This window comes from Plodia interpunctella, chromosome 10 (genome assembly GCF_027563975.2).
Source record: "Plodia interpunctella isolate USDA-ARS_2022_Savannah chromosome 10, ilPloInte3.2, whole genome shotgun sequence".
NCBI classification, from domain to species: Eukaryota; Metazoa; Arthropoda; class Insecta; order Lepidoptera; family Pyralidae; genus Plodia; species Plodia interpunctella.
Window position 1 is genome coordinate 7,599,005 of NC_071303.1, and position 18,381 is coordinate 7,617,385.

The 18,381-nt window shown below is 34.2% G+C and overlaps 1 protein-coding gene across 6 annotated transcripts in view; it reads right to left on the reverse strand.

The window, feature by feature from the left end:
- The window catches only part of LOC128673207 (supervillin-like), a 166,528-nt gene that overhangs the window by 131,154 nt on the left and 16,993 nt on the right, over positions 1–18,381 (reverse strand). For 5 of the 6 annotated variants that reach the window (XM_053750884.1, XM_053750887.1, XM_053750883.1 and 2 more), the window contains exons 2-4: positions 17,459–17,749; positions 16,171–17,080; positions 6,960–7,065 (exon numbers count right to left, since the gene is read on the reverse strand). In XM_053750884.1, coding sequence (XP_053606859.1) covers positions 6,960–7,065; positions 16,171–17,080; positions 17,459–17,574 — 1,132 coding nt within the window. In that variant the 5' untranslated portion in view covers positions 17,575–17,749. Of the gene's footprint in view, positions 1–6,959; positions 7,066–7,627; positions 7,679–16,170; positions 17,081–17,458; positions 17,750–18,381 lie in introns of those variants that run through there. The other variant, XM_053750888.1, reaches the window with a different exon arrangement.

Here is an 18,381-nt window from a genome sequence, read left to right on the forward strand (position 1 = left end):
CGACACCCCCGCAATGAATCATCGCTGGCTTTCGGATCCAATACACATAAAAGGTCAGACGCACTCCAGTAACCTTGATGGCACAATAGACTAACTAATAATCGTAATGTATAGCGAAAATCAGCCTAATAGTTCTCATTTTAGATATTTTGGACGTAGTCGGTGGAGTTTCAACCAGTTTTCACTTTTCATTGTAAACACTTTTACTTCCTAACAGGACACAACGTTCACTGTTTCCTTTATTAACTTCATCTGCGCTTTTGTCCTTCTGAATTTCTTATTCGGTATATTTTTTCTATTAATGATGTTTTTATGAGTTCCTAACAGGACACAACGTGTTTCCTTTATTAACTTCATCTGCGCTTTTGTCCTTCTGAATTTCTTATTTGGTATATTTTTTCTATTAATGATGTTTTTATGAAGCCATGGCTACTACACACAAAAATCTAACACGGGTCGCACTGGACAATAGACCTTTATCTTTCACACTCGACGGAGTGCAAAAGGCCCTCGACATCACACAAGCAATATAATATTTCAAGACTCATAATAATTTAAGGGCCAAGTTTATCGTTCAAAGAAATTGTCAGTTGCGAGAGCTCAGATGCCCGCGGCAATATACTAATGGATTTGAGCCGCGAATTTATTAAAACTGTATTACGAGCACTTGGAGATCAAATCTCGGCTGGTTTTGAGAGATAAGTTAAATTGTCACAAGAAAAATCACCGTTTTATACGCCCGCCGACAATGTCATCTTTGTGAAATTACTTAAAACGTCAAGGTTCTTATTAGTATTTCTCTTGGAGATAGCGTGTTGTGAACAGATATGAGTTTTCGCCTTTGTGGTCCGGACATAAACTATTTCTTGTGAACGAATGTGAACCTACTGCGCTCCGGTGTTCCTCGGTAGCTTCAAGTTTCAGTCAACACTAAGTTTTTTTTTATTTGCAGTCAGCAAATAAAAAAAACTTAGTTACTTTGAGTTTCTGTTAAGTAGATAGTCTGTAAGAGAACTTGTTTAATTCAACTAGTGATAAAATTCACGTCAGTATGGTGCATTCTGTGCACTATCAGGTCATGTATATCAAATAATGTATTGTCATCCAAACTAAATGTAAAACAAAATTTCAGCAAAATCGGTTGAGGATCTGGTTCAAAATTAAGTTGCAAGATTCTATCCGAACAAACAAAGAACCGAACATCATATACAACACAAGTTAAATAAAAGCTTGTAAAAAGCATAAATCATTTTCCATTCATAAAATATTGAAAATATTTTTCCTAAGTGAAAATTCATACTTGCAAACCCGCAGGCAAAGACTGTGCAATATTTTTGAGACATCAGTACAACTCTCCTAACGCTAATGCATAACATAAACGTTACTGCGAGACGAAAGTGCGTAGCGGAGTGACGTCGTTAGAATATAATGTGGAAGATCTCGTGTACCATAGTAATGACGTGAACCTCACTTAGCATAAAAACCGTTTATTAAGCTTCCACCTCCATACGAATATTATAATCAGAAAATATTTGTATTTTTTATTCTTTCTTTATAATGAATAAACGCAACGACAGACGTTAAGTTTTTAAAACTATATTTAATGTCGTTGTCACATAGATACCGAGAAATTTTGAGCCATCTATTTTGGAAAAGGTCAAGGTCTATGATTATATTCAGTGTGTATGATCTCATAATCGTCCCTCTATATACTTCCCGGAAAGCTGAATATAACCTAATGAACCTCATTTTGTATAAAGCCTCTAATGATTTCATGTCCTTTGCAAGCAGTCCTTTGATATGTCTAAATGAGTTACTTTGATATTATTGCTCTACATGTGCCGAATATTTAACACTAGACGCTGCCTCGTGATTTGGCTCCACTAAATATTATTATTTTTAATTGGTATTAGTTGTTTAAATGTTAAAACACACTCAAGAAACAACATTAGGGAAAAAATATAATGACACGAAAGAAATAACATACTTTCTAACGCTGAAAGAATTGTTAAAATTGCTTCAATAGTTCCTGTTTGTATATTAACAACAAATAAACAACACTTTCTCTTTATAATCCTTCATGCTCGATGAATAACACAAGACATTTGATTAGTGTATTGAATCTGGAAGAATCGGTCGGTTAGACAAATATTTTTTGTGTTAAAGTTGTGTATTAACTATCTTGAATTATTCTTTCCTTGTTAGCCTCTTTCTAATTTTAAGATATAATTGGAAATTAATATGTAAAAAACTCTTAGACGAGACCAACACCCACAAAATAGGAGTAAATAAGAAGTATAAATAATCCACCAATTAGCCATTTAAGAGGAGACACTACCAGTCGTACTAATCTATTATATTGTGGGTTTAAACCCTCCGTAACTATCGGTCTATTTTCCACATCAGTTTACTGAGATTTTGCGGAAACGTTAAAACGTATATATATGGAAAATTAATAGTTCATTTTACTTACGATAATAGTACTATTTCATATTACAGTAAGTCATATTTCATATTACAGAATTAAGTTCAGATAAAACAGTCATGCCAACCCCACTATGCTGTGCAAGAGTAGAAAATGCAATGGGACGTATTTTGGGGCACCGCGCGCTTACTGTTGTAACTTATATTTTGGTTATTCAACGTGTATCCATTAGTCTAATACGTAAGGTATAAGTCCTTTTACTTGGTCATTCTACTGATCTCATTGTGATGATCTAATTACTTATTTGCAATTTGGGTACCTTAGTCCTTTTTGCTAAGCCGACAAAGAAAGAAATTGCAGCACGATACCCGCAAAATATATACTATAAAACTTTTGATTGAAAAATATTTGAAGTAAGATTGTGTATTTTTATAATTCTCAGGCGAAATGGCGCAAGGTCGGGGCCCTCACCTGTGGTCCTGGTCCGCGGCAAATTAATATGAATGACGAGACTTAACTTTTCCATTAAACTCTCAGCCGTTTCCCTAAGTACGTCTGTCTCTTTCGGAACTTTGTTTGACAATCATCTTTGCTCTGTGGGCGTGGGGAAATCTGACATTTTAATAAGTGTTTGTGAAAAGTTGTCGCTATAATGAAACTATCGTTTGACTAAACTTGATGATCCTTTCAGGATTTATGAATCGGGAAGTGTAGACTAAGAGGTATAGAATTGCAAACCTCACTTACTTAGATGACGTAATCCTCAACCCCCATTTTCACAAAGAACAAAAACGTTCATCAGCATTTCAGGTGCAGTTACAAAGTTTACAAGTAGAAACATAATTGAACATATTTCAAAAGACGCAAAGAACATATATTGTAGAAAAAATACATTTACTGTAGAAGTAATACTAAACGGCAAATTACTAGGATAAAACAAACATTTCAGTGATCACGAAGCAAGTTTACGAACTAAGTAAACAGCCTTGCCCCATATAGCAACCAAGAGGCCACGCTGATAATATTTCAGTATGAACGCCACTACCCAGCCGCCTGAGGTCTTAAATAATTCATATCGCCTACACGGTGTTAGAAGTTAGAACTGCACACGAACCATGCTATCCGGATAAATTTCCAAAACGTTAGTAAATTATCTAAAGATATTCTTGAATTAGTAGAGATATATATATATATGAATAGTCCACACACACACACACTTTCACGTTTGTTTATTATTTCCAATGAATAAAAACAAGTTTCTGAAGTTTGAGACTTACACCTCATGCCAACTGCAAACAATTCGTAAATTTTTAGCGGTTTAAACGAACATTGCTGGTTGATGAAAAGCTCACATACAAACTACGCAATGTACGTTCATCCATCAGCATTCGTTCGATGTCGCCGATAGTTTGTGTAGCCGTAATAAAACTACAGAAAATATATGATTTGTTGATTTTTTTAATAACGCGAAAACGCGACATTGCCTCATTTTAATTCTCAAGGCGCTGTGTAAAAAGAAATTGTTATTTTCGATTGAGCCGAATGTTGCGTACCCCAAATTAATTAATGCGGTTTTGTGAGGGGCATTTTAGTGTCAACTTAACGACTGGTGTGACAAATGGTTCATTAACGTGTCTTCTAAAACTCGTAGGCGCTGGCAATAAAATGACAGTGGTAGTGGCGCCTAATAAAAATCATGATGTTCTTAACGATACAGACGACAGCACATGTACATCCGCATTGCTAAAATTATTTTTAATATTAATAATATAACTCTTATAACATTACGTTCATTAAAACATAAAATAGTTGTAAACGTTTTTAACTAAGCCTATTATATATAAAACATATTACAAATAAAAGGCACCCGTAATTTATTAAATTTTAAATAACGAGTCGATCGTGTAATTAGTTTCATAACATATATAGTAAATTTGCGGAATTCTACTAATATTATAAATGCGAAAGTTTGTGAAGATGTATGTGTGTATGTGTTTGTTACTCTTTCACACGAAATACTGGACAGATTGTTATGAAATTTGGTCCACAGGTAGAACATAACCTGGAATAATACATTGGGTACTTTTTATCCTACAATTCCCACGGGAGCGAAGCCCGGGGGCTCATCTAGTATTCATCTAGGTTCATATCATATCTGGTAATTTTATATTTCTATTATATTAACATTGCTCAGAAAATTGTTTGTGTTCCACCTAATGAGGCCACCCACACTGCCTGTTTGTTATACGACATTTAATAAATCACACCCGAGTCCCGATATCGAGTGCGTAACACCGAGATCAGGAAGACGCACTAAAGTCTCAACTAATATAGCCAAAATATGGGGATTTTCCGTCCTCCCTACGACATATGTGAGCTGACCATTTCCACTCCATATTAGCGATCATTTCTTCTCGTTTCTTCCGTACACACATAGTACATAGATGAGACGCAGAGAGGAAGCAAACCAGCTGCCCTCTGGAGTGACGACATCGCCAAGATTGGAGGCCTGTTTGGGAGAAGAAGTACTCAAGACCGTGAAGCTTGGTGTGCCTTGGAGGAAGCTTATGTACTGCAGTTGAAATTAACTGCAGACGAAGAATAAATAATCCCGACATCTTCATAAATTTAAGACGTCTAAGAGCATAAAACAGATTCATAAGTACTTTTTAGTAATTTTCAAAATCTAGTTTTTGGCAAAATTCGGAAATATTGTGACATACTCGTAGTCCATACATCTAATTTTGCATACTTTAATTAGACGAGTAAAGGATACAACGGCACAAAAATATATTACCTGATACACCAATATCAAATGGTATATACGACAATGACGAAAGAAAATTGTCTAAATCAATAGGAAAATGTAATTTACCGTCATCGCTCGTCACTAGGTATAAATAAAAGAGATCATTGTGTCACAGATAACGTAATTCGATCTGAACTCGTATAATGACAATGGATTCGTAATATTATTACAACTAATTCATGTCGCTGTTGTAAATTATAAACACTCACTTTCTTGTGAAAACAATGAGATTAGTATTCTTCTTTTCGATTGTGTTATTAACACTACTGTCCGATTTTATTCAAGTCGCCTAAAGTTATCCGACGTGACTTTTACGACTAACTACCGACATTTAGTGGTAAGTAGTCGCGTACACACTAGTGAACTTAACTGTCAACCAGTGCGCAGCTTTCCTCACGAAGTTTTCCTTCACCGGAAGCAAGTTGTGGTCTATGAAAACTACTGTACATGAGTCAGATTGATACTCAAACTCAAGTGACACGAGTGTAGGATTCGAACCTAGGATATTTCGATCACATGTGGACGGTGTTAGCCATTTGACCAGCACCGCTTCTTTATACTAGACTAGTATTGAAAATGATTGATCCGTTATACACTGAAATGAAGTTTTTATGTTGACGTCTTAAGTTTAAGACATCAATTACTGTTATACTTATCTGTTATCCATTAACCTCAAGCCTTAAAGCTTATATCACAAGATCAATGACAATTTTATATTCATCAGCCGATAATTTTCGATAACATGCTAATTTTATTTCTGTCGGCCAATAACTCCAGCTAATGATGGAAACCGCCAACAATTTTTAACATCGCCTATTACCGATGCATGTGCACGTTGTTGTAATTCGTACTTTCGCTTTAGGTACGTTACACTATGTGTACAATTTTACCGATTAGCTACTGGAACGATGTTACAAAGATTAACGAATGCCGATATCCAATGAGTAACAATACGGCCGTCGTAACAACTGCTAATAAAATGATGAGGGCTAAATTTATACTTAAAAAATGGTAAGCCCTTCCCCCTTTGGCATGACAGGGACCAACACTGTTTGAATGAGTTTCTATCGGCATTTCTTCTCAACAGTGGTCGTTCCGAAATGCTAGTAGTTTGTTTTGTGAGGGGCATTTTAGTGTCAACTTAACGACTGGTGTGACTGGTGTTTGTAGCTTTGGTAAATATGTTTTAATTTAGAATATGACGTGAAAAAGTGCCTGTGAAACCCCTTTCTGAATATTTGTGAATAAATGATTTGATTTTGATTTTGCTAAAGATGTATATTCATGGAGGTCTAAAGACAAACGAAACAAAGCCTGTAATGATGACGAAAGACTTTTACCATCAAGTCAGCATCGATCTTGAAGTTCAACTATTTTACCTTCTTGTGGCTAAATGACGATAACTATATATGTCCATTTACAGTTTTCTTCAATAAGGAAAAGCGCTAAATGTTTAACTCATGATAAAAAAGAGAAACTTCGTAGCTAAGTGGTTTGCGCATTGACCTGCAAATGATACTGGACGATACTATCGGGTGATATGATTATAAAGATACGATGACAAAACACATATTATCTTGAAAGCTCGTTAAACCCATGGTACCGGTTGTATTTGCTCAGGATGTACGTGACGTGTCATGGGCCGACCTCTATCGATCCATAAGACAATATCTCTAGTAAAGGGGACATTAAAATGGATGATGATGTTAATTTCAAGGGACTTACCAGAGGCATCGTTGGTGGTTGGTGTGGGTCGCTTCGGCGTGCTCGTGGTGCGCGGCGAGGGCTGTGCACGGCGACATGGCGCGGTGCATTCCGGAATCGACGACCGCTGCAAAGAAAAGAATTATACAATAAGACTAGATAGACAAGTGTCAATTTTTTTAAATTCACATTTTGCGATGGCCTCCAGCTTCGCGGCATCACAACCCCGAGAAGATGTAAGACGAGACAGAGAAAGATAATTTATTTCTTGTCACAATCACACGCATGCTTGACAATATAAAAAAACACGAGAAAATATAGGTATTACAGAAAATTTTAAATAAAACAAGATATACTCATACACACAAACTAAGTGCAGGTGTGTGCTGCAGCAATCTGGTCAGAGAGCGATGCGGTCAAGCAGAATAAACGATTACCTAACTATTGATGTTGACAATGGATAGATATAGGTCTCATCAAACTGAGCTGTTTTTATTAATGACTTAATCCAGTAATTTTATTAATTTAACACAATCAAGTCAAGTTTGAATAAACAAAATATTTTTTTCCCTTTATAGGAAACAAAAAAGGGATGGAGTTAGACGCTGGTGTGTAAGACTATTTTAAAATACTTTTTATATAGATAGAGGTATATATTATATCAACTTATGCTACCACAGCAAACTCACCAGTTTTACTTTATACTCCTTAAAGTATATCCGCATGTTGGACACTTATGTGCACAAGTCAACTCATGAATTTTATGGTTTCACATAAAATAAAGAGTATACCTTCCTTACGATATCGATAAACCGGTGGATAAGCTATATAATAAACGAACAATATTATGGAAGAAAAGTAATGTCTTTTCCACATTATTATTGCTCTTGTTAAGAAAATTATTATCCGTAATAATACACCGGAATAATTTTCTAAAAATACGAAATGATCATGACCTATCGAGATCGTTCTCGATTGTATTATCTTTGTATACAGCCAGCAAAAAAGTTAGCTATCATAAACAGATGTTTTTTTAATAAGACTGTTTTTGTTTTTGATTCATTAAATTGATCAAAGCTTAATATTTATTAATCTCGGCCAAATCTGATTAAAGCGAAAGATAAATGTAATGACTACCTAACTAATAAACTATTACATTGAACCAAAACCTTACAACCGCGTAACACAACAAATAGCAATTTAGATTACATCAATCAGCGAAACACTCCCTTATCTAGAATTCTAGAATGAGACAAGGACACGACTGACAACCCAAATCAGTGTTCACAATATGATCAAATCTATTGCAAAACAAGACCCAGATGGTAGACCACAAGACAGCCTTCAAACAACTTTATAGAATGTTGGAGGCTGCAACTTAAGCTCCTACGCGCGCAATGCAAATTCATAATCTAGCCCTAGGTGTGCGACAGCAAGCAGTGTGTTACTTCAATATCAATGAATGTATTTATGACCCATCTTGTCGCTGTAATACTTATCATCGCAACGCGTCATGCAGCGTTTCACCTCACCTTTGACGCCGCGTAACACATATAAATTTTGCAAGGTTGCGGGAACTACTTTATGGATGTGACGGAGAATAAACTAGATAAGATCATATGGATGAGTTTAACTGTTCGTTTTAATACTCGTAGTAATTGGAACTTTTGTTTGCTTATGATGCACACAAAGAATACATTATACGTAAATAAACATTTACGTTTATTTCGTTATAGAAATGTTTTGGTGTGGATTAAGCTCATTGTGCCTCTTGGCACTTAAGACACCAAAATTTTGCGCAAAATGTTTAATTTTAAAGGATTATTAACGTTAGGTACTGTTAAATCACGAATTAACCCTTGCGCAGTAAACATACTGATGAGAACATTAATGTACATGAAGAGATTTTTAAAACTATTACGACGTAAAGTCTTTGTCTGGTTTTAGTCCAATGAACCATTTACAATATCTACAAGATTTAAGTGTATTTTGGGAACAATATTTTTGGTTAAATACAAACACAAACGGTTACACCATAAAAGGTTACGATCTCTTCATAGTTGTATATAATACCTGTAATGAACCGGAAATATAATACACAAGATTTGAACCAAAGAAATTTTTCTGGCAAACACTACAGTATATCACTGCTGCCTCAATACGACTTAATTTAAGACGACCATATAGGGTATCAGCTGGGATCGATATTTTACTAACGATTTCAATTTATACTTTATTTTTTCCTTTTATTTTTTTAGTTCGCTATGCTGCACTGCACCTTAACATTACCACATTAAACATCGATCGTTGAATAATTAAGGCATTTAAAAACGAAGTATGAGTATTATCGTAATTGTTGTTATAGTCAGTCCAATTGTACGAAATTGAACAATCTAATTTTGGAAATGTTCATGCAACATTAACGATTCACATAACCATCCTTTTTCCATCCATGTAAACGTCAATTTCTTTGACATTGACGACTGGACGTGGGTTACTGGTACGTTTTTGGACGTCGATAACGACTTGTCCACAAATGGCAGCAGCTGACTGAAATTAGAATACTATTGGCGAAATTTGTTATTTTGTTTTGATAGGCATATTTTATTTACAGATCATCATGTATATATTTATTTTATTTATGCAAATCACTAATACTTTACTTTGACATAATAATGAATTGAAAGATCGATAACAATTAGTTTTGTCGTTAATCTCTATCACCTCAATGGGTTTAATATTGAATTCAAATAATAATAAACTTTACATACATATACTACAATGATGTTGTACGAATGAATTAACTTGAAGACCTAAGCCGCTTAAGCCAGTTTCGACGAACTTATAAATTCAATAGCTTTCAGAGAGCTACAAAAGCTACAGTTATCGCGAACGCTTATTGAGCCATGCAATTAGTTAAGTTGTAACGCAGCTACACTTTGTTTGGAATTTCTTTCGATGTATTTCCAATTGTACCAGCGCTGGCACATTTGGATCTACTGTCATACATTTTAAAATTCTAAATCCGCTCGAACACTTTGACGCGTAAACATTACGATCAACCTAGCGAGGCAAGAGGGTGGCCGTGATAAATTTATAAACATTTAATAAAATTATAAGACCCAATAAGGGTCTTACCTTAAGTTTTATAATAAACCTACTTTACTACCTACTGCCTAGTGCCTATTTACCATCCAACCCACGATAAAACCCCGACAAAGTATCTATCAAAGGTTTAACAAATAATGCACTTCGATTATAATAATTTCAATGCACTGAGGAAACTATACATTGTTTTTATAAGATACAAATATCAGTAAGTAAATATTACTGCAGTATCAATTTAACGCTAAAGATATAATACACGTAGCAAATACAAAACAGTTAAAACAACTACATAACACTTCGTCAAATATTAAACCAGACAATATCTCCAAACACCTAGCAAAAAAGAAACAAGAATTAAAAGCCGAACACAATAACTAAACCCATAAAAATCACAACGAAATCAATACAGATCCACCGACCACAAAAAATTAAGACGAAATTGAATTTAATAATAGTAGTAACTATTCAATAATTTCACAATACGTATTCAATAATTTCACAATTGAAAACACGCAATACCAAAACAAATGCACTGTATGCGCGTGAGCAAGCGCGACGGTAGAACAACTGGCGCCTGCGCCGGTACCGACGAAGCCGGCGAACGATCTTTCACTTCATATAGTCAACAGCAAATCTAGTTACCCAACATGGTTCTTTATGTCGTGCGTGGTAGTTGCTGAATTGTTAAAAATTCCAGATAGTATTGTTTTATAAGGTTACTGAAAGTATATTAGTGTGGTAGTTAATAGTGGGCAAGAAGATAGACATGTTTTAGTTTATGTGGACGACATTGAGCTTCCCGGTTTAGGAAAAAAATACTCTGCAATCATAGATAATGGATACTTCATATTATTTTCTATTAAACTGCATGAAAATCAAACAAGAAATGTTGTTAAACCTCAGTAAACTGCAGACATAGTTGCTTGAATTCCTTGATCGACAGATGCAACATCATTGAGATAAATTGCTTATATTTTTTCTAGATCTGTCGTTTTTTATTTGCGTGCGAGAAAACTCAATACATATCCGTGCTAGTGTTACCAAGTAAACTGATTAATTTAGACATTTTGAGTTTATGAAGAAGAATAAAATAAAATTTGATAAGATGGTTTTCATCAAATATATACTTAAGCAATGTAACCACAAAACAAATGTGCACATATAATTGATTACATAATTCGTTATTTTCAGGGAACTAGGAAAATCATAACTTTAAAAGAAAGAGAATTGGAATAAGTTATTTCATTTTATATTATAATTATTATTGTATCGATCAATCGTCCCGAACTGGACATTATGGTAACACTACATCGATGAAGCTCCACGTTAACGACTATGTTAGGATAATCGTCGATTAGTCAATCACGTCAACCGTGCGAATAGCCACACGCCACATTGATTGATCGTATGAGAAAAAGGGAAATCAATCGTGCTATACAAATTATGATGTAGCTTGAATAATAAAATGCTTTTCAATTTCATCAAAAGCATTTGAAATGAAAATTAAAGTACTTTCTCTATTCCCGCAGTCGGTTTTTACTTTGTCTGTTTTTATTCGTACTTGTATTACTGTAATATTATTTGCTGTATGTGTATGTAACATAATGATAAGAATTGGTGCAAAAAATAAGTACTTAGTATTTTCAGCCAGTAGTTATTAGTCAATCGATAAAAATTGGCATATTGGTGCCAACTGTACTCCAAATAAAGCCACAAAATTAATTTAACAACCGCACATGTCCTGCCAATTTCACAAAAATGGCGCCCAAAATTTAACGATAACCAAAGCTGGCCATAAACGGAAAATGAAATATGCATGTGGTTTCGTCATATTGGGCCAGGTTTCCGAAGACCGATGCCAAATACGAAGCTCCTGTTGCCAGGACGAGGCCGCCGACATATCAACAAGACACAGTAACCAAAAGAAAGAAGCACCCACCCACAGAGACAAATTTACAACGTAGCGATCGAGATTTACCTACGTACCATTACCTACGTGACGCGTGCCAATGCCAATGCAAAAAAAAATGAATTATTTTATTTTCCATTTTTAAACGATATGGTACCTTTATGGACATTCGCTTAGATGTGACAAATTTTATTTGTAGAGCGCCATAAGGGAAAATATTGTATTAATGTCATCATTGATTTTCTATGAATATCGAATATTGGAATTTAATTGCATTCAATCTAACTTGAAATTAACAAAATTTGTGAAATAGGCCATATATATATATCTTCAACCCTCAAACGAAATGGCTAATGTCAACCGAAACTTAGCAACATATTTCTTTAAACAATTGACTATCACTTATACTTTACTGTATATGTATAACAATAGAACTGATCTTGCTACCAAAATAGGTACTGAACCAACTGAAATAGACTGACTGACCTCTGTGCGTTGCCTCTTGATTCACCATCTACCGAATACCGCACTACCGCACCTTGACAAGTCACTTCTTGATGCCAGCTTTACATTATCGCGATACTGTTTGCCGAACTTCGGATTCGGTACATTTATGGTTCATTCAATCGCATCGGCATCTGTCGAGTTCGGCGATAGTGTGTAGCCAGCATGAGAAGTAACAATGTGGAAGGCAAAACGCAGGAGGTCAAACAATTAAACATGTCATCCGGTAGCATGTGAGGTCGAATAATGGAAATTAAAGAGCAGACAAAAAGTTTTAAAAAGACATTAAGAGTCAAGGCGGACCAGGTGAAATAAGCTGGATCGTTAATAAATATTGTTATTAATATAATAAATTATGTGTATGTTATGAACTTGTACTTGTGTTTGTACAGGGTCGAGCGGCTTTTGGGACCGAGTGGGAAAGACATACAACCTAAAATTATATTTTGCAAATAACAAGTCATTTTGTCAAGAAACATGATTAACAAACATTTCGACGACCAGCGGTAATAATATGTAAATACGTAGACAGATAAATGTGTGCGAACCATGGGAACGGCGATCACTATTTATTGCTGATTTTACGTTGCTTTGATAAATAACTCACGATTTAAAACAACAATGTACATCGATTCGACCTTGACTGAATGAGTATATGGGGAGTCATTAGACGCGAAACCCAGACTGAAAGTATAAGATTAAACTAGTCTAGACAAAATGAAGATCATCTTAAGCTCAAGACTCGTAGGAGGCTTATCCGATAAGTATCATTTTTATTTTTTTGAAAAATACTAATTAATTGACGTGAAAAAATGAGATTGTGAAGGTGAAATTTCTGAAATGTAATATTTTTTTAGTATAAGATTAAACTAGTCTAGACAAAATGAAGATCATCTTAAGCTCAGACTCGTAGGAGGCTTATCCGATAAGTATAATTTTTATTTTTTTGAGAAATACTAATTAATTGACGTGAAAAAATGAGATTGTGAAGGTGAAATTTCTGAAATGTTATATTTTTTTAAGGTAGATAATAAGTCACCAAATAAGATATGTTTTTTACCGCTTTATTTACTGACAAACCTTACAACATTATTAACCTTCCTAAATAGCGTTACGCGATCAATTTAGCACATTCGCTACTTATCCAATTAACGAAACCATAAACAGTCCATCATTATCAATTATGTACCAAACAGACTCCCACTGTGGGGCTTAATGAAAGATAAATTATTATTTAACGATAGGTAGATATAGATATCAAGCAGTATAATACTACAGATAATTAAATATAAGAATATAAAGACAAGAATGCACTAGACTAGTGTGAAATGGAACCGCGCATAAGTTTCTTACATACGTATTATGGCTGCCTAAAGATTTTTATCACAGGTTTTTAAATAAGAAAGAAAATCCTTTTTCTTTTATATGAGCGTTATTCCGGTTTCTTCCACAGCCGAAAAGCGTTAGAGCCAGTGGTCCACTTGCTACTTTTTCAACAGTTATATTTAAGTTTATCAACAAGTGCTCATTGATAAAATGTAAGTTAATATGTTAAATATTCAGATTAAGATTCATTGCAGTGGATAAAGATAAAATTAGGTTTTAAAACAATGAAAAAGTCTGTCAAAGAATAGGCTATATTTGACTACAACTCAAAGCGCTCACTTATTTCTAAATATCGAATATAAAAAACATGGGACATTGTGTTTATTGGAATTCTTATTAAGTAATCTTATTGGTTTTACCCTGTCGACATCCATATTGGATTATTAAAACAACATTTCAGCTAAAGAGATTGTCAGAAAATTCACTCGCCGATCAATGAACCGGAGATAGTTTTCAAAATTCAATAAGTCCCGAACAATTTTCCATCATAAAATCTCAGACAAAGCGAAGTTGTGTTGAACGGTCATTGCCCTTTCTGTGTTGTAGTGATTGAATTTATATTCAAATCTGACGAAGTTGTTTGTCAACACGAGTTTAGCAAATTGCGACGGTAATTTTTGAAGTATTTGAAGTGTGCGAATTAAACTAAATCAGACAATACATTACGAAGACTCGAAAGCAATGTCTTAATAAATTCAAATATTCAAATTCTTGAATGTCGATACTGGGCATATGTCTCGCTCATATAGACGTCAAAAAATTCTTTATCCACCCCTTCTCCCACTGTAATAGGCACTTTACATCAAAAAATATAATAATATATAATAATTATAACTAACTCTGCTGATGATAAGCAGAGCTGTTGAAAAAGAAGTTTCTAGTTTTTATATAGGCCTAAGCCTAAAGGGCTGGTAAAAGCGGCGATGTGAACATGACTTATGCTAAATTGAACTTTGTGATTTACAAAATAAAGTAAAGAGAGCTATGTACGTACAGTAGTCAGATATCGAAAACTGATTTTCAATCAGTTGAAGAAATTTGGATGATAAATAACAAAAAACAAATTAATTTCGAATAGGATTTATTGGAAGAAGAGATATTACAAACCAGAAGACTAACCTATAAAAACAATAGGTATTTCATGTGCAAATATGGAACAGTCGAATTATAGAATACGGTAAAATGAAATATGAAGACACAAAATGAAACGTGAAATATATACATTACAAAACTGATATTAATTTACCACAAACAATCATAAAAGATTAGAAGAAAAAAAAATAAAAGACAACACTTACAGAAACCTAAATCAAGCATAAACACAAAAACTAAATCAAACAAACTCTAAAAACTATTAAATGCAATCGATTGGCTATTTGACTAAATACAAAGTATAATACATTATACCTAAATGATCAAAGACGATAATTCATGATATATATAACATTTGCCTCGTAGTACGAATGTTAACATTTAGGACAAAATAAACATACATTTAATTCCTAAGCCAACTAATACTAATCTTTAACTCTAATCGTAAAACCAGTTAGCATGCAAGTAACGGTGACGGTCGTGGTTGATTAAATACGAATGGTAAATGCCACTCGATAGGTCAGACGATGATACTAACATCAAGCTTTTAAATATTTAAGTATCTTAGAAAGAGTTATCGATTGAAATATGTGGTAATGTCACTTTATAAGCAATGAAGTCTTAAACTCAATAATTAAATCCAAATAATCTAACATTTTATTATTTTATAGTTACTACTAATTACTAAATGTAATAATATATAAGTACTAATAAAATACCTATTCCTAGATAATTAATCAAATAAACACACATCAATTGACGCGTGGAGTCAATGTTTATAAATTGCCAAAAACTGGCAAAAATTATGATCACAATAATGATGAAATTATTGTGATCGTCGATGATGGGAATGGTCGAAGCATAATCTAGAACTATTCTATTCATTTTGGGGCATCTTTTAGGGTCAGATGAGAAATAAAAAGACATAATAGGACTTGCACAAGTTCGGAGTTCTGTGTGTAAATTTATGTGTTTCGACCATAGGACCGTCGGACCATCGGACACGCGATACAAATTTAATGCTAAGTGTGGGCTGATTAGTGTCCATCATTATTTTAATGATGCTACTTATGCTAATGCGAACAATGGTTCGCATTAAATATTTAAATTGAGATATCACTAGAATATATATATCATATATCACGCCACTATCACATTTTATCTACAAAAGCTCTATATTCTACATTGTATTGAATTCTACGAATCTACATTCACGTTAAATTCCATACTCACCAAATTATTGTCAATCCCGTTATCGGCTAAGACGTCTTGGAACAAAATGTCAGCTTCGCGTGGAGAACATAGATTGCTAAGAAGCTCACTGAATCTTTCTACTTTCCGAACACACACTGCACCCAACAACCCCCCCACTTCTTCATCTTTCACTACTTTTGGCACTACACCACTATCTTCTAACTTAGCAATAGTAACTACTTTGTTCACAGCATTATCTTCTTGACTGATAGGAATGTATGTTTTGAGCTCGATTTTATCGTCGAAAGCATTTTTATTTTCAACAACAAGATCATTAAACAAATCTTCTATTTTTTCCTTCTCCAAACTATCTGAAAAACCTTTATCGTCTAAAATGTCGTTAAAAATCTGTTCTTCGTCTATATGTAGAGTTTTTTTGCTTTTATCTTCAATTTTCAAGCTATGTACTTTCTTCTGTTCTTCTGAAGAATTTCTAGTTTTCCTTTCCTCCAGCTTGTAATTGCTTTTTCCTTTAGGACTACTAACTATTAAATTACTTCTGTCTTTTTCTAAAATAGTTTTGTTAGTGGAATGTTTAGGTTTCGTTTTAATAGCACCAGTATCCTTATCCGTAGTATGTTTAAAATTTTCTTTTTCATAGCTCTGTTTTCGATTTCCAATTCTTGGTTTATCTCTGTCTATGATTCTTGACATTTTAGATGATTTTGGCTTGGCATCATCTGTGAGAGATTGGACTGAAGAACTTCTATTAGTCTTTTTAGATGGCGATGAATCAGAATTGACTGTGGCAGCGGCTCTGAGACGTGACGTACGGGTAGTTCTAATAGGCACTGAAGTTGAAGCAGTGTTTAGATTAAGCTCTGAGGAAGACTTGAGGTGGTCAGCTGTGTCGTCAGATTGACAGCGATCACCGACTTTTCTCGGGCGCCTGAAATATGAAAACAAAAAATTAACAAAGGTTCTATAACATTGGAATGGAATAATAATTGAGTGGAAGTGAAATTTTGATTGATTTCTAAATATTCAATTTATTGGATAATATATTTTGACTAACATTATAAGGTCGAAAAAACACTATCAATGTCTTGCAATATGTAACAAATTGTAAAAATTTCTGGTCCGTCCCGAATTCACTCGGGTGAAACCATAATAAAAAAGCTTACATTACTCCTGAAGGATTCGTCTGTCACTATGACAAATTTCATCTAAATTGCCTTAGTAGTTTTTGAGTTTATTCATAATACAAATAAAAATACAAAAATCTTTTCTCTGTATGGATAGTATGAAAATACGAATGTCAGCTCACCTTTCGGTAACATTGGCAGAAAATAGAGTCGCTGTTCTAGCTGTAAGTTGTTTTCTTCTCTCTTCCTTGTACTTCTGTATCCTGGCCGCTCGGGCCTCATCCTGGGATTGGCTCATAGCGCAATCCCCCCTCTCCCGATGACGTCACGTACGCCACCACCACCCAAATTTCCAGTCTACTATCGTATTAGTCGAGATACAATTGATATGGTCTAGCATTGCGACATTAAGGGCGCTTTAAGGGCGGAATAGTTGGCAGTGATGAATGACGAAGATTTATGTGTTGTTGGACCTGGAAATAAAGAAATTTAAAGCATTATTAATGAGAAAATACTCATACATATTATGTATTAGTGATTATTATAACATTTATAAATAATACAAACTAGGCTTTAATGAAAACGAAACATTTCATAACATAATCGACGTATTATTATTTAACTGGGAATGACAATAACAACAAACAAATATAATGTGTAATAACGCATGCATTCCGTACAAGACATGTCGTCAGATGCAAAAACTTTAATGAATAAGTTGTTTCTATAGCCATTGATACACAATGGTCAGTGTGGCAAGAAAGAAGACTCTTCTAACGATTCACCTTTGTTCTATTGTCGTATGCACGCTTGAGAATGTTAGTGCAACGGTTAATTGTCCCTTACACGCGTACATTAGTCCATAAACGTCATTATGCAACTTGCAGAACACCTCTATTAAAGATGAATGCGTGATGACTCACTCGAAATAATCGACCAAGTTTTCAAGTTCATATGAACTAACTGTGATCCGCGATTTGGGAGGTGGTCGCGTAAATCCCTTGATCATGTATGATCACGCAGATATCGGTTTTTTATAATCATATTCTAAAAAATCCTGACTACCATCTCCAGACTGTAACTTATTTGTTTTAACTTGAAAACA